Source organism: Suillus subalutaceus, assembly GCF_016647625.1.
Source record: "Suillus subalutaceus strain FC151 chromosome Unknown DFJ58scaffold_208, whole genome shotgun sequence".
NCBI lineage: Eukaryota > Fungi > Basidiomycota > Agaricomycetes > Boletales > Suillaceae > Suillus > Suillus subalutaceus.
In genome coordinates this window covers 1-19,892 of record NW_024540457.1, presented here as the reverse complement: position 1 = coordinate 19,892, position 19,892 = coordinate 1, and the positions used below count along the sequence as shown (strand labels likewise).

Sequence of the window (19,892 nt, the reverse complement as noted above, 5' to 3'; positions counted from 1 at the left end):
TCAGTCTGAACAGGTGATTATCGTGAGTGGCACTCTATATGCTGTATAGCTGACCCACTCACCGGCGACCTGTATATGATATCACTCACGAAATCTGGGATCACTGGGCCTGTATACATAGTCCTGAAGCCGTCCTGCAAATTAGGACTGAATTCATGTAAGCAGGCGTTCTTATGAGCTTTGCCTCATGTTTCATTGATAATGATAGACCCGTCAACTCACCAATCATCTTGGCTATTGCCAGACAACCCATTCTCATCCAAAGTCGATCCCTGCGAGCTTATCTCGCGCACACTATCGACAGTCTGTCGTAGTTGAGCTTCCGAGCACCGACAATGACATCCCCAACCAGAGAGACGCCTGAGGTCATGCCATTCCAGACGATACGAGGTCATCCTAGTTGGGTGAGGGGTGTTGTGCACCTGCGTGATGAACGACGACGCATCATCACATGTTCGGAAGACGGATCACTCCGACTATGGGACCTGGAGAGCGGGATACAGATCGGCGATGACTGGCGAGATGGGGTGGATGAAGCAGGCATGGTTACAATAACAATGTCCCCAAACGGCAGCACTGTGGCAAGCGGGAGTTTTGATGGGATGGTGAGGTTGTGGGACGTCAAGACGGGAAAGGTCATTGCTAAATGGAAAGGGGACACTGATTGGGAGGGGCACCCTTATTGGGTGGAATCAGTGTGCTGGAGTGGAGATGGTGAGCGAGTCGTAAGCGGATCCACTGATGGGACAGCAAGAGTATGGGATGTCAAGAGCGACAGAACAGTCCTGGGTCCAATCAAGACTGGGCATCGCTACATATCAGCGGTAATATACTCACCCTGACTCAACAAAAATTGCGACCAGCGGAGACCACGCGACAAGTGAAGATGACGGAGTAAAAATTTGGGATGCAAAGACGGGAAAACTGCTCACAACAATCAAACACAGTTTTGTTTTCCCCCTCAAGTTGGCCTGGACGTCGGATGGAAAGAAACTCATCTGCGCGTCATGGGGCCCAAGTAGCATATTCGACACTGCCACTTGGCGCCAGATCCCCACTCCGATCTCCGACGAGGGGTTTGACGCGCCTGTCAACGCCATTTCCCTGTTTCAGAACAACCGCCTCTTTGTCGGTGCAACTTTTGGTGGAGTAGCGTCTTTGTGGAATCTCGACACAAACCTCCCAGTCGGACCTCTCCTCCGCCATGGCCAAGAGAGTGTACTATACGTAGCCTTTTCCATCGATGGAAAAGTACTAGTCACTGTCAGTAACAACAATGTGAACGCATGGGATATCGAGGCTATCCTCAAAAATGCTGGCCTTGAAGACCTTCTCCTACCTATTCCCCGTGTAAATCTCACAGCTCTTCAGCCAAATCCACACTAATCTCCCACTTACAGGTGGCAGCTGCAAAGTCGCCAATAAACAAACGTATGTGACATGTTTCTAATGTTTTCAACCATTTTACATAAGAACATCACTCTAGAGCATTAATGTTACGCGGCGTCCACCTATTCCTACCCGTCGAATACCCCCAAGGTTTTTCGATGGCATGCCAGGCGACATTCATGTGCGTGGTCAGCATTTTTAATCAGTTCTTGTTCTCACCTTTTGTAATCAGTCCTCCACATCGCCCCTTCCTCCCATTGCGTTCTAGCACCCTCTATTGGGAGTCCACGCGCGTTCTTCGCCCGTATTCCGTCGCTCTTCCATTGCCCTCACTCCCACACCAATGAAGCAACTGAACTTCGACAAACACAAGACAACTTGGGGATTTTCTCTCGTCATGGTCCTCGCACTGTCGAAGTCGCTGCGGTACGGGACAAAAATGTATTCATTCCTCGCATGCGCTTTTCATTCACCGTGGCTCAATAATTCCGCTGTAGTCTTTGGTTGCTGCTCCGCGGCCAAATGAAATGCAGCAACAGAACAGCCAATCGCATGGCCAGGCATCACAATCTCAGCCTGCTGCTACTTCGACGTCCACAACACAACCTACTCCAAACAGTAGCTATCAGGCTACGACACCGGGTATACCAATCCTACAGTCACGACTCCTCACGCTGGCTCGTCTCGTGCTTTTGGTTTGTTGTGCGCCTCTCCCAAGTACAAATGGTCGTTAATGCTGCAGCGTACGCAAACTATCTCATCTTTGTTGTATCTCTATTTCTTTCGCTGTGTCTTGCGCTAATGCGTCAATCGTATTTTCCTGTCGCGAGACTCGTGCAGTGCATCGGACTTAATAATATTAAATGGCTCGCTCGCTGGTGCATTGAATCTCAAGTCTTGAGATTGACATGGGAGTACTCTTTCAAGCAATAAAACACGGGGGCTCTCAGATTCGCCTACAATCACATGTACGGAGAACGTCACATATACTAATATTACAACGAGGTCAATGTTGATGTCGTATTCAGTCGCCGTTGACCAGAACTATGTACAGTCAGTCAGGTCCCTGGCGGAGAGACGCTAAAACTCACCAGATAGACCTGGGATTCATTTGAGCAAGTCCTTCTCAGTTAGGATGCGGCCATTGAGCATCTTTCCGAGATGAGTTGGTTGATACCCCATGCCTTTCCTTCTCATCCCGAACAACTTCTTCAGTGGAGGAAGCTGGGATCGCTCGAACACGCATGATGCTCTCGCAGAAGGGCGATTGTGCATCTCGATGAACCCGTCGTCGTCGACTACCAAGTCCTCTCCCTCCAAATCTGGCGCATTGAGTCCTAAGAAGCTGCAAGTGTGCAGATACATGTTGTAATCGGAAAAATAGAGTTGGGCCGCAAAAAGGTTGAGCTGGCAGACAAGCAGTTCTGATGGTGTCAAGCGTGGGGCCGAAGGAACACAGTAGAGTCGAAGGTTGCCGCATGCCTGCATCGTTTGTATGATGCGAGGAGTGTAGATGCACAGGTGGACTACCTTGCTCTTGCGGATATCAGGTAGTAGTGTGTCCACTTCATGCGGGCTCATGACTACCAGAATTGGGTGACCAAGCGTCACTGGATACAATCCAATTGACGGGCCGCAGATAATCATCCACTTTTTGGACGCCAGGGATAGTCCCCACTGTGCGAGCGAAGTCGCGGGTGACTAAAATATTGTGTGTCCACCGATCGCCCTCATCAAATTCAGCAGTAGTGTCGACAAGGCTGGATAGCACTTGAATGAACGCTGGAGAACCCGCGACAATTCTGCCGGACTTCACGAATCGACGAACGTGTACATGCATGTTCTGAACTGCAGGTTCTACCTTGGGTGGTCTTTCCACTTGACGTTCTGTCTCCACCTCGTGGATTACCTCCCTTTCCTGCTCCTCGTCCATCATCCTCTCGGGAGCTGAGAGGATTCCGAGTTCCTTGCACTTCCTTTGGATGTCTAGATCGAAAACCTGGGATACCTTTGAAGAACTGCGTGGCGCGTACAATTCCTCTAATGAACGTTCCTCTGGCTGCAACCAGGCTGACTTCAGGATAGAATCGAAGTGGTAGGGGCGTGCGAGAATTGAGTCCGTGCAGAATGCCGTGTATTGAAGTCCGATCGCTGTTGAATCCAGGATAATGTACACATCTCAATATCATTGCAAGTTTCGAACATTGCCCAGAGCAAGATATCTGACACATCAACACTGTCGGTATCAGCTTTCTCAATTGCCGAACGAATACTCCGGTCAACTTCAGCTGGAGCGAAAAACATTACTGATTGCCCATTGCCCAGCTTACGCATTCGCATGCATCCTTTGTCATAGGTTAATATCAAGACCGACGTGCACGAGCTCTGGAATCACGAACCTTGTACTAGGCGGTCCTTCGTGACTTTGGGGCCAAGCGTGACAGCAGCTCGGAAACTGTAAGGCAGCTTGACATCTGTTCCCCTCGTATGGGCGTCGTCTTTTCAGTTGCAATAAACTGGTGGACTGCTTGTTTGACGCAGAGAGGTGCTTGGTCGAAGCTGATGTTTTCAAGCGCCCCGCTAATGACATCCTGTGCGATCCATTGAACTAATTTTTTACCTGCTGTGGAGTGCAAAACTCGAATGAAGGGGAACACTCCGTGCGGGCGAATGGACACTTCTAAGTGAGAGGGAAATTCGCTCTTAAGGCGAGTAGCGTGCTTTGAGACAAGACTCAAAACTTGTTGTGTAGTTGTCCACCTGTCGGGATGACCCTGAAGAGACCTTTGGAGGCCTATGGTGTACACCAGTTGGTAGCGAACGTGCAAAATTTCATCGCTTTCGTCCAGGATGTCGCGTGTATGATTATCGAGCCACAGCTGAGTCCGCAGTATATCTTCGGCAGCTTCAGACTGAGGGAGCAGCTGACGGTCAACGGCCGTCAACTGGAACGACAAGATGTGATCCGGTTGCACGACCAAGATGCCCTTGGTGTCCATGCATTCTTGCATCAGATCACGATACATTTGCACCTTCAATGAGCCGATGGAAAGAGCGCGGGAGAATGGAATATAGAAAATGCGCCTCTGTGCAAGGCCACTTAGTCGTTCAACCAGAAGCTGGAACATCTGAGCAGACAATGATTTCAGCACGATTACTCGAACCAGTTTGTGGCCGTCAGAAAGTGCAGCTGCTGCGAGAGGAACAATTACGTAGGATTTCCCTTCGCCCATGTTGAGTTGGAGAGAAGTATTTTTCCCCCTGCAAGGTGACATCATCTCCCGCGCAACCTTCGTTTGGACAGGTCGTGCCAAGAACTGACTTTCAATCTGCAGCACTTATCATCAGTAATCGTGAACAAATGACTTCTCTCTGAGGCGTACCTGTATTAAAAGCCAATCAGGGTACAGCTCCGAATCAGACCGCTCGCATTCTTCATTCTCCAATTCCTTGAAGAACTCGCTCCAGTTTTTGCTAGCGGCAAATATAAACAACCTTCGCGAGCGTTGCAGCTGCAGGAGTATTTGCGACAGGCAGACAAGAGCTGTACGTCCGAGTCATGCCTTCCCCAAACAACTTCCCGATGCAGAAGCCATGCGAGTGAAGAGGAGATTTGGTGTGACTCGAGGCCATAACCCAGCATTATACAACGCATTCTCGGCGACAGAGACGGGGGAGAGGACATGTACGATAGATGCAAGTGCATCCTGGAATTGCCGACTATGAAGAGAATGGTACTCCAGCAATACTTCTGTCGTGTACGGCGCAGAATCTGGTAAGGCAACGAACTTTTCTTTGCAGAATACCGACCTGCTCCGATCCAGATCATTGGCGTAATTACGGCAGAACTTGTTGCTTCCTCGGCCGTGAAAGTCGCTGATAAGTTGTTGCAACCTCGCTGTGACTGTGGCGTCTGGAGATATCAAATCTCTCCGATCGGAATTGGGCAGAACATGGGAAGACCCATTCATGCGTATAACAGGCAGGTTTCTAGTGAAGAGGTACTTAGCATCAACAGACGAGGCTTGTGAAGCAATATCCGAATCTTTAAGGTGGAAATCAAGATCGTATTGTGAGGGTAGTTTCGACGGAGGATGAGTGGAATGGAACCGGTTGAGGATCTCTTGCAGGACGTCCAAGTGTATTAAGCTAGACACAGCGTTAGCCCTCAGTCGTTATGGAACAGACTGTATTGCAATGTACCTAGACACAGCGTTAGCCTAATATAAGCAGTCCGTCAGTGTCTAAGTAGAGTCCAAACGAGTGTAACTCACCCTCAGTCGTTATGGAACAGACTGAGGGGAGAAGACGCTACGAAGATGCCTATATAGGTTGGTTTGTATTCCAACCTTCTAACTCCGCTCATCACGTCGGCGTGCATAGCACTAACACTCCTCCTCGATTTCTCACTGTAGACCCAGGCATGTTCGTAAGCGTTCGAAATCCTTCCGTGGCAGTGCCTTTGTGAATATATCAGCAGCGTTATTAAGGATTTGATGTAGTGCAGTTTGAGTTGGTCCGTTGACGACACGTTCGCGGATTGAATGAACAGCAATATCGATGTGTTTGACCTTGGAATGATAGGAAGTGTCTTCGGTGAGCGTAATTCCGCCAGTATATTGTCGCACAAAAGGGGAGTCGCTGAAGGTTGTGTGAATTCGATCTCGTGAAGCAGGCTTCGGAAGCCACAACAAGTTCATCAGGAAAACTACCGGTTGCTTATTTTACTTTCTTTATCACTTACAAGTGCTTGCTGCTGCGCGGCTCGTTGGATGGATCTAGTTCAAATCTAATAACAATTCTTTATACACGACGTTGGACGTATTGAAATCGTCATTTGGTTTGTCTTCTGAAAATAGGATGCGTGAATCGTCTCGTTGACGGATCCGTGAACGGGCTGTGTACAGTTGACCGTGGCGAAGACTTCGCAGCGAAGGTTGAGAACGGTCTTGTCAAGGGTTAGACCTTGGCAACCATTGAAAGTCGTTGCATATGCAAGACGGAGGGGAAATTGTAGACGATGAACAGTCCTAACTTGCGCGTGGGGGTGTGAATTCGAAGTGGATGCGGGGGATGTATTGAGTATCTCCAAGTTGACCTGTCCTGTTGTTGATGACTCGAACCTTGACATAATGGCGGTGCAATTGTTGTATGATGAGGCGTGCATTCTTCACCAGTTCCTTCTGAACAGACATATTGCGCCTAAGTGAGCAAATACAGCCCTGCTTGAGATAAAGTCCGTGCTTTGGAATTCCATTTTGTGAGAGAATTGCGAGAAAATCAGGTGTCGCTTCAGGGTGATCTGCTATGAGCTGATCATCTTCTTTTACAGTGTCAGCACTGTAGTATACGACTGTGTGAAATATCATCAAGACAGATTCATGGATGAACCGGGCATAATAGATCAAGTCGTAAAACACAAATGATGCGTGGGCAAACTGATGAAGAACGACTCAGAATTTATATTTTTCGTTGTGCGTAAATGACGTCGACATGTTTTGGAGCTGCGGTGTTCAAACAGCAAGATGACGCAGATGAAAGGGTCAGCTTATAAGGAATTGATGATGTGCTCGCAACCAAATGAAGTAAAGTGGAGTTTTATTTCGTGAGCACGAGGACTCGGCAATGTTGTAAGTGATGGAGCGAAGCTAATGATGGTAACGTTAGTAGGTTTCTGAATGGTAGTGGTAGTAGAAATTGGTCAAGTAAGCGCACGTGAGACGCACGCGGGTGGACGCCGCGCTCCAAGTCATCATAAGATTATATATTGTGGAAATTGCGTGAAAAGGGACACATAAGTCATTGGAGTGAAAAAGTGTGAGCCACTTAATTAAGCCCACTCTTCGTCTGGATTTTCACTTATTTCACACTTATTGCACTTAAAAAAAAGCAACACAACTCTTCAATAATGGAAAAAAGAGCATACAAATAAGTGTAAAATTAAGTGACACGTCTGACAACATGAGCAAAAAAGCGAGCGCAGCAGAAAACACGACTGGCAGCGGTTGATGCAGTAGCAGGGGAAGATTAACGACAATGATTCCAGCGCAAATTGAATGGCTATGGCCACAAAAACAATATCCTGCAGGGGCCAGTTGTCAGCGAGAGTAAACCTGGATGATTCAATCCATGCTCACAAATCATAGCTCGCTCGTCCGACTCTGACTCCTCATCATCGAGCAAGTTTGACGGCGTATCAGTGGCGGCATCAATTACTGTCATGCGTGCCATTTCTATGGTGGCCTCCACATACCCAGCAGGCTTGCTCAAAATTGACTTGATGAACGCCTTGGTTGGTTTGGACCAGAGAGACGCTGAAAATAAAAACGGAACATTGGTTTCTTTCCCCGTCAATTTGTTCAGAACCTTCGGTAGTTTGATGGCCACTTTGCTGTGTGATGCGGACGACAGAACATCCTGAACCTTGAGTTGTTTGTTTTTTTATCAATCCAAGGGCACGCTCGATCTTTTAAAAAAATCAGTGCGAACAAGTCATTTTAAATTGAGCTTACCGCTACAGCAGAGAGGGCGAGAACCCGCAACATCCCGCTCGTCACAAGCTCATGCATGTCGAAGGAGGGAACCTCCACATACCCTTTGATGGCATTGAGGTGTGCCATGCCGAGCAGCTGTAAGATGAGGGGGAGAGCGGTAAGCTGTGAGAGGAGATGGACTACCAGGGTCCTCATATAAGAAGGCCCAATTCTGGACAAGGGACGCTGCCAGATCGCTAGGAGCGCAGTCGGCATTACGTGTCATAAAGTCCATGATAATGACTATGGCTGTTGAGCCGAAATTACTGCGCCATTCTGAGATGCACTGTGCAGTCTAATAATCAATGTAGTATCAGTAAATAAAATTGAACATAACAGGGGACTTACAAGCGAATGTACCACACCATTGAGAACAAGGACAATATTAAGATCTTTTGTATACCGCATCAAAAATAAGTTGAGCATGATGGAGAAGAACATCATCTGGGATAACCCAGATGTCTTCATAACTTCCAGCCCACAGCATTATGGTAGGGAGGAATTTCTTCGTCCAGCGCTGGTCTGCTTGCATGGCCGCAGGTAAGTCAACTGTACGATAGGCACCATGTGCTTTCATGTGCTCCGGTGTAGTGTCCACCAGCACATTCTGTTGGCGTTTTGGCTTGAGCTTGGCAGGTATACCACGAACTGCAGACTCGATCTTGGCCTTTTTTGGAGCAGGTGGCTGACTATTGGCAATAGAAGTGGTGACAGACGTCTGTACAAGTGTCAGAATGAGTGGTGATATAGTCATGATCCTTACCGAGGTTGTTGTGCGGGAAACTTTCTCTTTTTTCACCACAATAGGTTCAGGCTGAGACAATTCAACTATCGGGTCATCAACACCGTCAACTTCCATAAACCAATCGGACACCAAAGACTCAGCGTCTGACATCTCAGCTAAGATTTCGTTAGCCTTGCGTTTGGAGGATTTCAAATTAGGTGCTTGTGTGAACAGGGCCCTAGGCTCCTGCGATAACTCAAGCTCTGAGTCATCGTATTGCGGAAGTCCTTGGCCTGCCCGAGGCTCATCAAAGTCTGAGTCGGAGTTTTCATCCAATATTGAGACGACCTGCTAAGCAAGGAATTAAATGCTGGCACCAATAAATCACTGCCACTCACCTTAGTTTTCCCTTTATCTTGCTTCTCCTCACAAATAGCCTCATACTCCAACGAATCATCGATTTCGTCTCCAAAGGCACCAGTAAGGGTATCATCAGGCACGTGTTTGGTTTGAGCCGCACCAATTGAACTTGGGGGCTGAGTTGCCGAATTTGCTGTAGAGGAGGCAGTGTTGTGTGAAAAGATAGTCGAGGGGGGTTCTCAAGTCGAAAGGCTGGATACATGGGGTGATAATTCCAACTTTCCGGGCTTGACTGCTGAAACCCAGTTGGTCACTTGGCCACCTAATATAGTGGCCACATTGATACTGGAAGTGAGATTAAGGAAAAACAGAGTCGATTCAGTGAGGAGCAACATTGTGTGGAAGAAGAACCTCACAGTGGTGGTGGCATCTTTCCCATCAGCACGTGGTGCCTTATCGATGTTATCACATTCCACATTTGATGATGACTCGTTGTGCTTCTTTTGCACGTTACTGATGGCATCATGAATCGTTGTCTTCATACTACCTCTCTTCCCTACCGCCACCTTCTTCCCTTTCCCTGTGGTAGCAGGTACATCGTCCATTCGCTCAGTAGGGGTCCTCTGGTGGTTGTCTATCTCATCAGCCTCTGGTAAGTCATCCAATACGCTGTCACCCTGATGGTCACCATGTTCTACCACAGCCGTCTTTGTTACCTTTTGTGCCCTTGGTTTAGGCCGAACGGGGGCGGCCTTTTGGTGAGTACTTCTCCCTGCTTTTTTCCCATCTCAGTCTCGATGTGAGCGAGGCGCTCAAGCCCCTTTTGAACAGAGCTTCCTTTGCTTCCTTTGCTTCTTTGAGAGCGAGGTCATCAGCAGCCTTTTGAGCCTTGGAACACCTCTTGACCTGGGCCTCCAGCACTATTTTGCCAGGTCGAGTAGTGGCATTTGACGGACGGGTGCGACGGGTTTGTATCTGTGGCTGCAGTAGACATCACAAAGGAGACAAGGGAGACAACAATGAAGCTTCAGTGCTGTGACGAAAGCAGTGGTTTGGAACTGAAAAAATTCATAAGTCTCACCCCGACAAATGGGCCGACTTTCTCACCAACCTAGATTTGTTACAGCAGTGTTGAACTAGTTCAAACTTAATATTACTACCATTACCTGTTTCCAGTGGCCGCATTATCAAGTTCTTTTTTGCTACCATTTACCATGTCTCGCAGGGATCACAATGCCCTTCAACTTCCATGTGGCTACTTAAATTGTGTGCGCTTCTTCAAGACTCAAGCAGGCCGAACAAAACATTGGAACTCTGCACACAGAACATTCACAGTGTCGCATGCCGCTTCAGTTGAAGACGAGTTTGAAGATCTACCGGACGATATTTTCACCGCTGGCCATGATGATTTTTCACCAGGTGACTATGGCCTTCCTGCAGGTTCGCCTGACCTTGGTCAGCCATTTGGTGAGCCTGACAATTCAGACACCATCGACACCGAATTTTGGGGGCTGGGTGATAGATTATATCGCAACTTTCACTCAAAACTAAACAGTACTTTTCTTGATGCTTTTGATTGGTTAAAACTAACACAAGTGTTGATAAGCGCGTCCTTGTGATGTAACTGGGCAGTTTCTTGAAGATGGAGCACCTCCACTGCCACCTCCAGACAAGTCACCTGATGACTGGACCCCATACCGGAATCGCGTTGAATTTGAGACCGCAGAATTCCTGTACACGCGCAACCAGATGTCTGCCGGGAACATCAACATATTATTGGACCTTTGGGCTGCAACTCTCCTCAAGCACAACGACAAGCCACCATTCGCAGACTGCCATGATTTGTACAAAACTATTGACAGTACACCGGTAGGTGATATCAAATGGCAGTCTTTCAAGGTCCAGTATACTGGGGAGAAACTGGCACACAACATACCACCCTGGATGGATCAACCTTATGATGTCTGGTATCACGATCCTCACGAGGTTGTTCGTAGCATGTTGGCGAATCCAGAATACGCAATGGAAATGGACTACCAACCCTACTGTGAGTACTTGACTGATAGTGACGAGTGCCAATGGCAGGACTTCATGTCCAGTGACTGGGCTTGGAACCAAGCGGTATGTTCTCTTTTATTTTGGTAGCTAGTAGTATGCATGCTGACACTTTGGTAGGATATTATTTCCGAAGATCCTGAAACGCTTGGCTCAATGTTTGTGCCAGTCGTACTCGGGAGCGACAAGACAACGGTCTCAGTGGCGACTGGTGCTAATGACTATTATCCCCTCTATGTATCTATCGGGAATGTTTGAAACAATGTTCGATGTGCACATTGTGACGCCGTTGCCATCATTGGCTTCCTTGCCATGCCAAAAAGTAAGTTTCATCCTATTATTATTGCTCTGTGCTAATTACAATTGAACAGCTACAGAGGAGCACGCCTCTGACCCACGGTTTCGAAAATATCGCTGGCAACTCTTCCATTCATCTCTTGCCAAGATCCTCGAGAACCTAAAGCCCGGCATGACAAAACCAGAGATCGTGCGCTTTGGCGATGGCCACTACCGGTGTGTAATCTATGGTCTTGGACCATATATTGCGGATTATGAAGAGCAGGCGCTGTTAGCCTGCATAGTGCGCTTTTGGTGTCCTAGGTAAGTCCCTCAAAGTATCTCTAACATCCCTTTGCCTCACTACTACTATTAAACAGATGTATGTCTCACCGTGACGACTTAGATGCTGCGTCGTTGTGTTGGTGTCGCGACCATACAGAGGCGCTCGTTGAAGAGATTGACTATAGCGCTCTATGGCTAGAGTATGGGATTGTCAGTGATCTTGTGGTAAGCCCCATGTGTCTTTTCTATCTCGCAATTGAAATTCAGGCTTTTCTAGCCTTTCACAAATGATTTTCCTCGAGGCGACATCCATGAACTTATCGCACCAGACATTCTGCACCAACTTATCAAAGGAACATTCAAGGATCACTTGGTTACATGGGTCGGTAAGTATTTGAGACTCGAGCACGGCAAGAAAGAAGCAGAGAGAATTCAGGATGATATAGACCAAAGGTACGTTACTTGATCTCAATTCAATATGCTCAACAAACTCATGTTATCAAAGGATCACCACAGTCGCGTCATTCGCAGGCCTTCGACGTTTCCCGGAAGGCCAAGGGTTCAAGCAATGGACAGGCGACGACTCGAAGGCGCTCATGAAGGTTTACCTTCCTGCCATTCAAGGCCATGTCCCAACGGATGTGGTGTGCGCGTTTCGCCCATTTCTTGAATTTTGCTATCTTGTCTGGTGTAATGTTATTACAGAATCTATGTTGGTTCAAATTCAAGAGGCTCTCGACCAGTTCCACCAGTACAGGGAAATATTGAAGATAACCGGTGTCATCCCCATGTTCTCCCTCCCTCGACAACACTCATGTTCTCACTATATCCTACTCATCCGACTTTTTGGTGCACCTAATGGCCTTTGCTCATCGATCACGGAAACCAAGCATATCAAAGCTGTAAAGGAGCCTTGGAGGCGCTCAAGTCGTTACAAGGCCCTTGGTCAAATCTTGTTGACCAATCAGTGCCTTGATAAGCTTGCAGTGGCGCGGGTTGACTTCAAGAGCCGTGGAATGTTAAACGGCACCTGCCTATCAGCAACACTTGATAAATTGAGTGAGTTTCTAGTGCTATACATACTTATCATCGACTGATGTTTAACATAGAACATCTACGCCTAAATACAGTGGCTGACACTGGTGATTCGAACGAGAATATCACGGTGCTACCCTCCAATGTGGGTGTTACAATACTGGGTGACAACAAAGAGGGCAAAGTTGATGACAGCCCAACACTGGTGCAGGCTCATGTTCAGTTGGCCAAGACCTATTGTGAGTTGTCTCATTTATTGTAGATCTTTCTAATACAATCTTGATATGATGCAGAATGCAAGCATGCACGCACTCTCCCTGAGTTATCCACAGAACTCGCCATTCCCCATCTCTCTATTCTCCTCCGTCGATTTCTATTCAAACAACTGCACCCAAACGACCAGCGCTCTGCCTCCGAAGTCCCACTCACAGCATGTCTTCGACCCGACAACAAGATTCAAGTCTTCAACTCTGCATGTTCAACATTCTATGCACTGAGCGACCACAGTGGGATTGGAGGAATGCGGCGAGAGCATATTCGTTCCTGTCCCGTTTGGAGAAATGAGGCACCCCGGTATGACTGTGTGTTTGTTAACACAGATGCAGACACTGAAGGGATGGGGGGCATGGATGTAGCCTGAGTTATGTGTTTTTCACCTTCACATTTGAAGGACACCCATACCCATGCGCTGTTGTGCGCTGGTTCAACAAAGCCGATGATCAACCTGATGAAGACACTGGGATGTGGATCGTCACTCCTTCATTTGATACAGACGATTCTCTGTCTGTTGGGATCATTCATATTGACACAATTTACCGTGCCACACATCTCATCCCAATCTATGGACCACAGAACGTTTCACGCAACCTCAAGCACTACAACTCGTACGATGTTTTTCAAGCATTCTATGTAAATAAGTTCGCAGACCATCATGCGTTCGAGATCGCGTCCTAGACGTGTTGCTCAGGTGAGTTTGTCCTATCTCCTACTTGTACACTCAGCCTAATTATCACAGCAAGTTTGGTGATCGTAACAGGGCCGCAGATACCCCCGTTCTCGCAACCTCTCAACCTCTCTTCAACAACCAATGAATTTTGTTTGGTGGCCACTGGCATTATTGTCACCTTTAGTAGCCTCTACTACGGCATGTTCGTTCATTTGCACTGGCAGATGTCATGCTCAAAAATGCCTCTGGACTTGCTCACTTAGTGGTACCGTTTTTACATGTATTCTGCTTATTGTACTTAATACCATTTTTCCGCTTTTTGAGTGGTCCTGGCTTAATTCGCTTGTAAGAAAGTCAATTAAGTCAAAAAAGCAATGTTCCGATTTTCACTTACTAAACATTAAAGGACAAAAAGTGATATAAGCAACCAGTAGTTTTCCTGATGTTCCTTTGCAGCGTCGGATGCAGCGACATACTCGGCCTCACAAGTGGAGAGTGAGATGGTCTTCTGCTGGCGTGCGCTCCAGGTAATCATTCCGCTGCCTAGGGTGAAGCAGTATCCGCTAACAGAACGACGAGTGTCAGGGCAATTGGCGAAGTCGCTATCTGTGAACCCAAGAAGGCGCGCTGGGTGTTCACCTCCAAGGACGAGTTTGAGCATCAGTAAATTACCAGGCTCTGTACAGATCTGTACAGCACTCCATATGTATAGCTTAGTCCCTACTAGCCAGTTCACTACAGTAGAATTTTCTCTGTCAATCTCTGCACAGACACTCACAGACCCGCCCAGTGAGGACCAGACAAAATTTAAATAACAATCATTTTCTGTCTGTCCGTACAGATCTGTCCATGTCTGTACAGATCTGTCCATGTTTGTGCAGGTACTCACAAACCACTCAGAATGTAGCTTACTCGACTCGGGTACAGTAGCAAACAAATGACAATATATCCAATCCACGGGAAACGCAATACTAGCGAACAACGAGTAAAGAGAGAAATGCAAATATGCAAGGATATGATGCGACTACAAAAAATCTGCCGGGACTCAATCAAGCTGGACACGCAAGTGGTGGTGTTTCAACATGTCAACGCCATCGAGTTTGGATGCCTCCGCCCTGAATGAACTCATTAGCGCTGAACACAACGCAGAAAGAGTCCTCACCATCCGATCTTGGCCCATTCACGAAGCTGCTGGACCAGCTTTGGCCCATGATATGGGTCTTTCATGACATCATCAAGTAGTGCAAGCATTGAATGATAGACCAACTCATACTCCTTGGAAGTGAACTTCGAGTAACTCTTGCCGTTACCATTTTTCTTCAGGCCCTGGAAGACGCAATGAAACTGAAACGTGTCAGAACACTGTCAGGTCAATATCGAGGACGTACCGCTGTGCAAACAAGAGCTAAACATTTCAACAGGCACTTCCTTCTGAAAAATGGCTGGTCGTCTACGAGCAACACTGATAAGTTCCGGTGTAGAAAAATAGGACAATGGCCTGAAGAAGCGCAGGATGCGCAAAATTCCTAGTTTTCCCCAATTCATCTAGCCCAAAGCGCAGAAATCTACCACCATCCAGTAATTCTGCGGCGGCAGCTTCAACCCAAGCTGCACGTTCTTCAACTGGGGATATCAGCTGGTGGGGAAAGACTGTATGCCTGAAGAGGCGACTGGAGATCGCGATTTTCTTCAGGTCAGAGCGCCAGGTGGCCAAGTCATCATACAGCTAGAAAATAAATCAGACAAGAAGCACACCATAAAATAGATACCCACCAGCCTCGCCATGTCAGGCTTACGAGCGGGCCACACACCTAGTAGACACCTCGAGTCAGTAGAATATCTCAAGGGAAATTGTAGCTTACCAGCATCAACTTGTTGGCCATTTTTAAGCCATTGAACGAGAGAGGCTAAGAGCAACTCTGTGATTGAGACCGGCAGATCATGAATAAGGCTCAGGGAAAGGGTTATCCAATGCCTGCTGGGTATGACACTCCACCTTCGCATCCTCGAGGAAACTCTTCCAGTGTGAACTATACCAGTCCTAGTTGGGTAGCCTTGGGCCCTTCACTATCGGATTCGGATCCATTGACCACCCTTGACTTCTGTTTCAATTTTCGATTTCTGTTTGTGCTTCCATTTCTGTTTCGCCTTTGAGTTAGAGGTATCTATCTCGGCAGCACAGAGAAGCTCCAGGAGAGCGGGATGAGGAAGTCGGGGGTGGCCATTTCTCTTGTGGTGAAGATTCAAGACATCATTCAGCTTGAATGAGATATTAGTGTACTCCAACAAAGTAGTGGGCTCATACCTTGGGGTCACTCTCTTGATCCATCGTTGTACCATCCTCGCTCAGATCACCACCAACAGTGAAAGTCTTCTTGATTTGTTTTGCAATAGATTGTCATATACCATATTCCCAGGTACAGATCCGAAGATCCGGATCTCAGATCCAATCCAGATCCGATGGACATATCCGTCGTCTGGTCCACAGATCCGATCTAATCCTTATTTCATGTCCTGTTCATATAACTCTAACTATCGTTCATCTCCTTTCGGCATTCCTGTACACCGGTATACCGGTTATCCTTTACTTCCGTTATGCTTACTGATCTGCTACACTTACTGATCCGCTTTAGCTTATACTTCATTCCCGGTTATGATACGTTATCTGTCCGACTTACCAATATGCTGTACACATACTTTGCTTATACTTCGTACATAGCCTCGCACCTTTGCTTATTGATCATTCCGTTAGTTATCCGTAGTATATAAACCCTTGTACATGCGCTGTAGTAGATCAGTTCGAATATCATCTTAGATTGCACTCATTCCTGTCAGGACTCTAAGTCCCTCCATTATCCATCCAGACTCGAGTACAATACTCTTGTCAACTCCTGAGACTTAGGATTGATTCCTATAGTCTATATATCCATCTCTGTCTTCGGACAGTCCTTGCCCATTAGTTTCTAGTTCGGATCCGATCTGGATTAGCCATTATTATATATGTTTGATATCCGGAAGCCCTAACGGATCCGTTACGAGACTTATCCGTCTCACTATACACGATACTCTAGCACTCTGAAATAAGGGGCAAGACTTGGGAAAGGGGCACAGCGCATGAGCTGAGGCCGAAGCCCTTCGGATCCGATACTACTTGAGTACAGTCTTAACATAGATGCTGTTTTCATCAGCATCGAATAGGCCCAAAAATGTATAGCCCTCCTCAAAAGCCAGCAGAGGCTCTGGAAAGTGATCGATTACTTTGGCCTCACTATCCTCATTCCAAGTTCCACTTCCAGGGTCCAAATTCTCTCCTTGGTTCCCAAAATCGTAGTGACTCCCATCCTCTCCTTGCTGATAGTTGTAGGGGGCTTGAACATTCTCATTGTCCACCGCCATGAAATCATGTTCGGTGGGTGGCAAGGTAGAGTTAAGTTGGACTAAATTGTCTAGCCAGTCATTACATCCAGATCAAGGTTGGCCCAAATGACGAGCGACAGAGGTATGGTCCCGGAATTCTTTTCCGCACGATGGACAATGGGCTGGCGCCATCAATAATCCAACTCGCGGACTTGGTATGAAGTTGATCTGAATTCAGCATTTTCCAGACACCTACATTCCTCATATTATCCTCATCACCCAAGTTTGATATTACTACTCTACAATCACTGTCAGGGCTCGCTTCCAGCTCTGGCGATTTTACTCATCATTTACACTCCATCAGTGAATGCAATGGCAGAACACCTCGCGGTATTGGTGACCTATACGATGTTCTTGATGCTATCAATTCCATTGTGAGTTCTTCTCATCCATCATTTCTAGTATTCTTCATCATACCTTATATTCAATAGTCCGCACTGCATGAACCAACTGACTCTGAAGCAAACCTTGTGCTTAATCTTGTAAGAGCCAAGCGTGATATTTTCCTAGCTCAGAAGGCGCTTGCAGAATGCGTCATACAAAAAAACAAGGCACTTACGAGCCTGCTGAAAGTTCGCGCAGCAGCCACCAAGAAGAAGGTAGATGAGACAGATACCGGGCTGGGATGTATGAGAGTTGTTTTCAAAGATCATGGTTGGTCCCAAGTCCCTCTTGATCGTCCATTACAAGGAAAAGGTCAACCAAGTTCTTGTGGTGCATGAGCATTTTTTCTTGCAATGTTGTTGATTCTAACGCTTCAATAATGGAAGGCTCACATGGACGACACTGCACCATAGTTCTCGATTGACTCAGAGTCTTGCGCATCGTTATTTTGTATTATCCCGTCCTCATCTATGCATATATGTTGTACTAGTTGTATGTAGTATGTAGGGCTTCTGATTGCCTCATTTTCTATTAGTATGCGATCTATTTTCGTTCCAAAGAGTCAGTTTGAGTTGTGAGTGACTTAAGTTTAGTTGTGACAGTATCATTACACTTTGCCATATTAATTTATGCTGCTACTTGAAAGTTGTAGTAGTGCTATGTAGACTATAGTGCTACTAGGAACCTCGTTGCTTGTCAGTCCCTGTTGAACTGTGAGTGACTGGAAATGCTGTACCACTATTGACTGTGAGCCTGCGAGTCCTGTGGCTTACTGTCATGAGACCCCAAGTGTGTGACCTCTGTGAGAAAGTTGTAGTTTACTGATGTATATGCCTTGAGGTTTGATGTAAGTTCAATCCTTGACCGTGTCCATTCTTCCTCGTCCGTTCAGTCCTCGACCATTCTTCAACTCGAGATCCCTGCACTCAGGAGTGGGTTTTTTTATCATATTCCCTTCTACATATCATCGCTGCTCCTTCCTCAACCGTTCAATCCTCGTCCTCAACCGTTCTTCAACTTGAGATCTCTGCGGCACTCAGGAGCGGGTTTTTTTTATCATATTCCCTTCTACATATCATCACTGCTCCTTCCTCAAACCATTCTTCAACTCAAGATCTCTGCGGCACTCAGGAGCGGGTTTTTTTATCATATTCCCTTCTACATATCATCGCTGCTCCTTCCTCGATCGTTCAATCCTCGTCCTCGACCGTTCAATCCTCGTCCTTGACCATTCAATCCTCGTCCTCGACCGTTCAATCCTCGTCCTCGACTGTTCTTCAACTCAAGATCTCTGCAGCACTCAGGAGCAGGTTTTTTTATCATATTCCCTTCTACATATCTTCACTGCTCCTTCCTCAACCGTTCAATTCTCTAACTAACTTCCCTCTTCAACAGTCCAATGACGACGCTTTGCCCATAGGGAAAAAACCCTACCAGGGTGACCTACTGATTTTTCTGTTACACGATGGAGTCTTCAATGGTGCGAAGTCCATCGGCATCAAGTTTGCAGAGCACTTTGTCGAAATTGCGAGAAACAAGTGCAATCGCCCTGAAGTCCCCATTCCATTGCTGGCGCTCATGGCAACAGCAGTAATGTCCTTTCTACTAAGTCTTCATGCTGTTCTCACTCATTTTCAAGATCTACGCGGCCCTCTTCTGGAAGACACTTGGTTCACCAGGGAAGTTTAACTTTACTGGGAATCAGTTCAGTGAAACATATGTTTTTCACGTCAAGTTTTTTTGAAGAAGGATGCACCTGGAAAGTTTCACTGCATGATGGCTGACATTTTCAAAGCTGTACAGTGAGTTTCGCTGGTATGCATGGTGCCGTTTTGACGCGGATACTGATGCTACTCGAAGGACCTTGAAACGGAAGGGCAATGATCATCTTGCCAGTGAGCATCGAGATGCACTGGCGCTACTCGACCTGGATGGCATGGCCGACGATTAGGTCCTGTAGTGCTGATCTATACCCGTATATGTTGCAGATTCATTGATCACTCCTAAATTTCGCATACCCCGATCTTCAGCAGTTTGTTTGATTACTCTTATACGCATCTTTTAATCCAATATTAGTCTTGTTCTTGTAACACTGTCCGGCGCGTGTGATCTGTGAACCAAAGTTTTGATATATCCTTTCTGCAATTCACAACAATTGTGTCTAGTATCAGCTAAATCTTGATAATTATGCATCACAGACAAGGGGGGTAAGAAAGTCCTTCTAAACTACATAATCTTCCTAATTCTCCTAAGGCTGTTAATTAGATCTAATTCTCGGACATTATCGAATATTATTGTGAATTACTGGTTTTTCCCCCAGGAGGTTTTTCCTGATGTTGTCCTCCTTCACTGTGCAGTTAATCATAATAGTTTTCTCTTACTATTCAACATCTCAATCACCACTCATACATCATGTAAGTGTACGATCAGGAAAAAGCAAGCTGACTATATAGTGCTATATAGTCAGCATAGTTAGCGGAGCTCAGGA

The 19,892-nt window shown here is 46.7% G+C and overlaps 6 protein-coding genes across 6 annotated transcripts; 2 read left to right on the top strand and 4 right to left on the bottom strand.

Annotated features, from left to right (window-relative positions):
- Positions 1 to 3,465: 3,465 nt before the first annotated feature.
- DFJ58DRAFT_670109 (uncharacterized protein) lies at positions 3,466 to 3,861 on the bottom strand (the record flags this gene model as incomplete). Its single annotated transcript, XM_041382838.1, has 2 exons — positions 3,466 to 3,734; positions 3,789 to 3,861. Coding segments are annotated over 2 exons (342 nt in total), but the record flags the coding sequence as incomplete, so codon positions are not given.
- A 350-nt stretch (positions 3,862 to 4,211) lies between these two features.
- Positions 4,212 to 4,793, bottom strand: DFJ58DRAFT_641561 (uncharacterized protein; the record flags this gene model as incomplete). Its single annotated transcript, XM_041381355.1, has 2 exons — positions 4,212 to 4,718; positions 4,773 to 4,793. Coding segments are annotated over 2 exons (528 nt in total), but the record flags the coding sequence as incomplete, so codon positions are not given.
- A 54-nt stretch (positions 4,794 to 4,847) lies between these two features.
- Positions 4,848 to 5,422, bottom strand: DFJ58DRAFT_192086 (uncharacterized protein). Its single transcript, XM_041379152.1, has one exon. The coding sequence runs from the start codon at positions 5,358 to 5,360 to the stop codon at positions 4,947 to 4,949; it is 414 nt and encodes a 137-aa protein (XP_041236688.1). The 5' UTR covers positions 5,361 to 5,422; the 3' UTR covers positions 4,848 to 4,946.
- A 4,798-nt stretch (positions 5,423 to 10,220) lies between these two features.
- Positions 10,221 to 13,611, top strand: DFJ58DRAFT_719199 (uncharacterized protein; the record flags this gene model as incomplete). Its single annotated transcript, XM_041384586.1, has 11 exons — positions 10,221 to 10,473; positions 10,613 to 10,875; positions 10,897 to 11,127; positions 11,182 to 11,313; positions 11,441 to 11,661; positions 11,718 to 11,847; positions 11,900 to 12,075; positions 12,128 to 12,692; positions 12,779 to 12,874; positions 12,959 to 13,242; positions 13,293 to 13,611. 11 exons carry the CDS (start codon positions 10,221 to 10,223, stop codon positions 13,609 to 13,611), a joined length of 2,670 nt encoding a protein of 889 aa, XP_041236687.1.
- A 1,037-nt stretch (positions 13,612 to 14,648) lies between these two features.
- On the bottom strand, positions 14,649 to 15,932 carry DFJ58DRAFT_735297 (uncharacterized protein; the record flags this gene model as incomplete). Its single annotated transcript, XM_041386615.1, has 8 exons — positions 14,649 to 14,718; positions 14,766 to 14,929; positions 14,992 to 15,008; positions 15,065 to 15,329; positions 15,377 to 15,414; positions 15,466 to 15,633; positions 15,694 to 15,862; positions 15,909 to 15,932. 8 exons carry the CDS (start codon positions 15,930 to 15,932, stop codon positions 14,649 to 14,651), a joined length of 915 nt encoding a protein of 304 aa, XP_041236686.1.
- A 1,198-nt stretch (positions 15,933 to 17,130) lies between these two features.
- DFJ58DRAFT_847223 (uncharacterized protein) lies at positions 17,131 to 19,355 on the top strand (the record flags this gene model as incomplete). Its single annotated transcript, XM_041393422.1, has 11 exons — positions 17,131 to 17,175; positions 17,209 to 17,394; positions 17,452 to 17,716; positions 17,940 to 17,965; positions 18,060 to 18,117; positions 18,245 to 18,251; positions 18,297 to 18,336; positions 18,800 to 18,994; positions 19,044 to 19,113; positions 19,140 to 19,206; positions 19,265 to 19,355. 11 exons carry the CDS (start codon positions 17,131 to 17,133, stop codon positions 19,353 to 19,355), a joined length of 1,050 nt encoding a protein of 349 aa, XP_041236685.1.
- Positions 19,356 to 19,892: the final 537 nt, after the last annotated feature.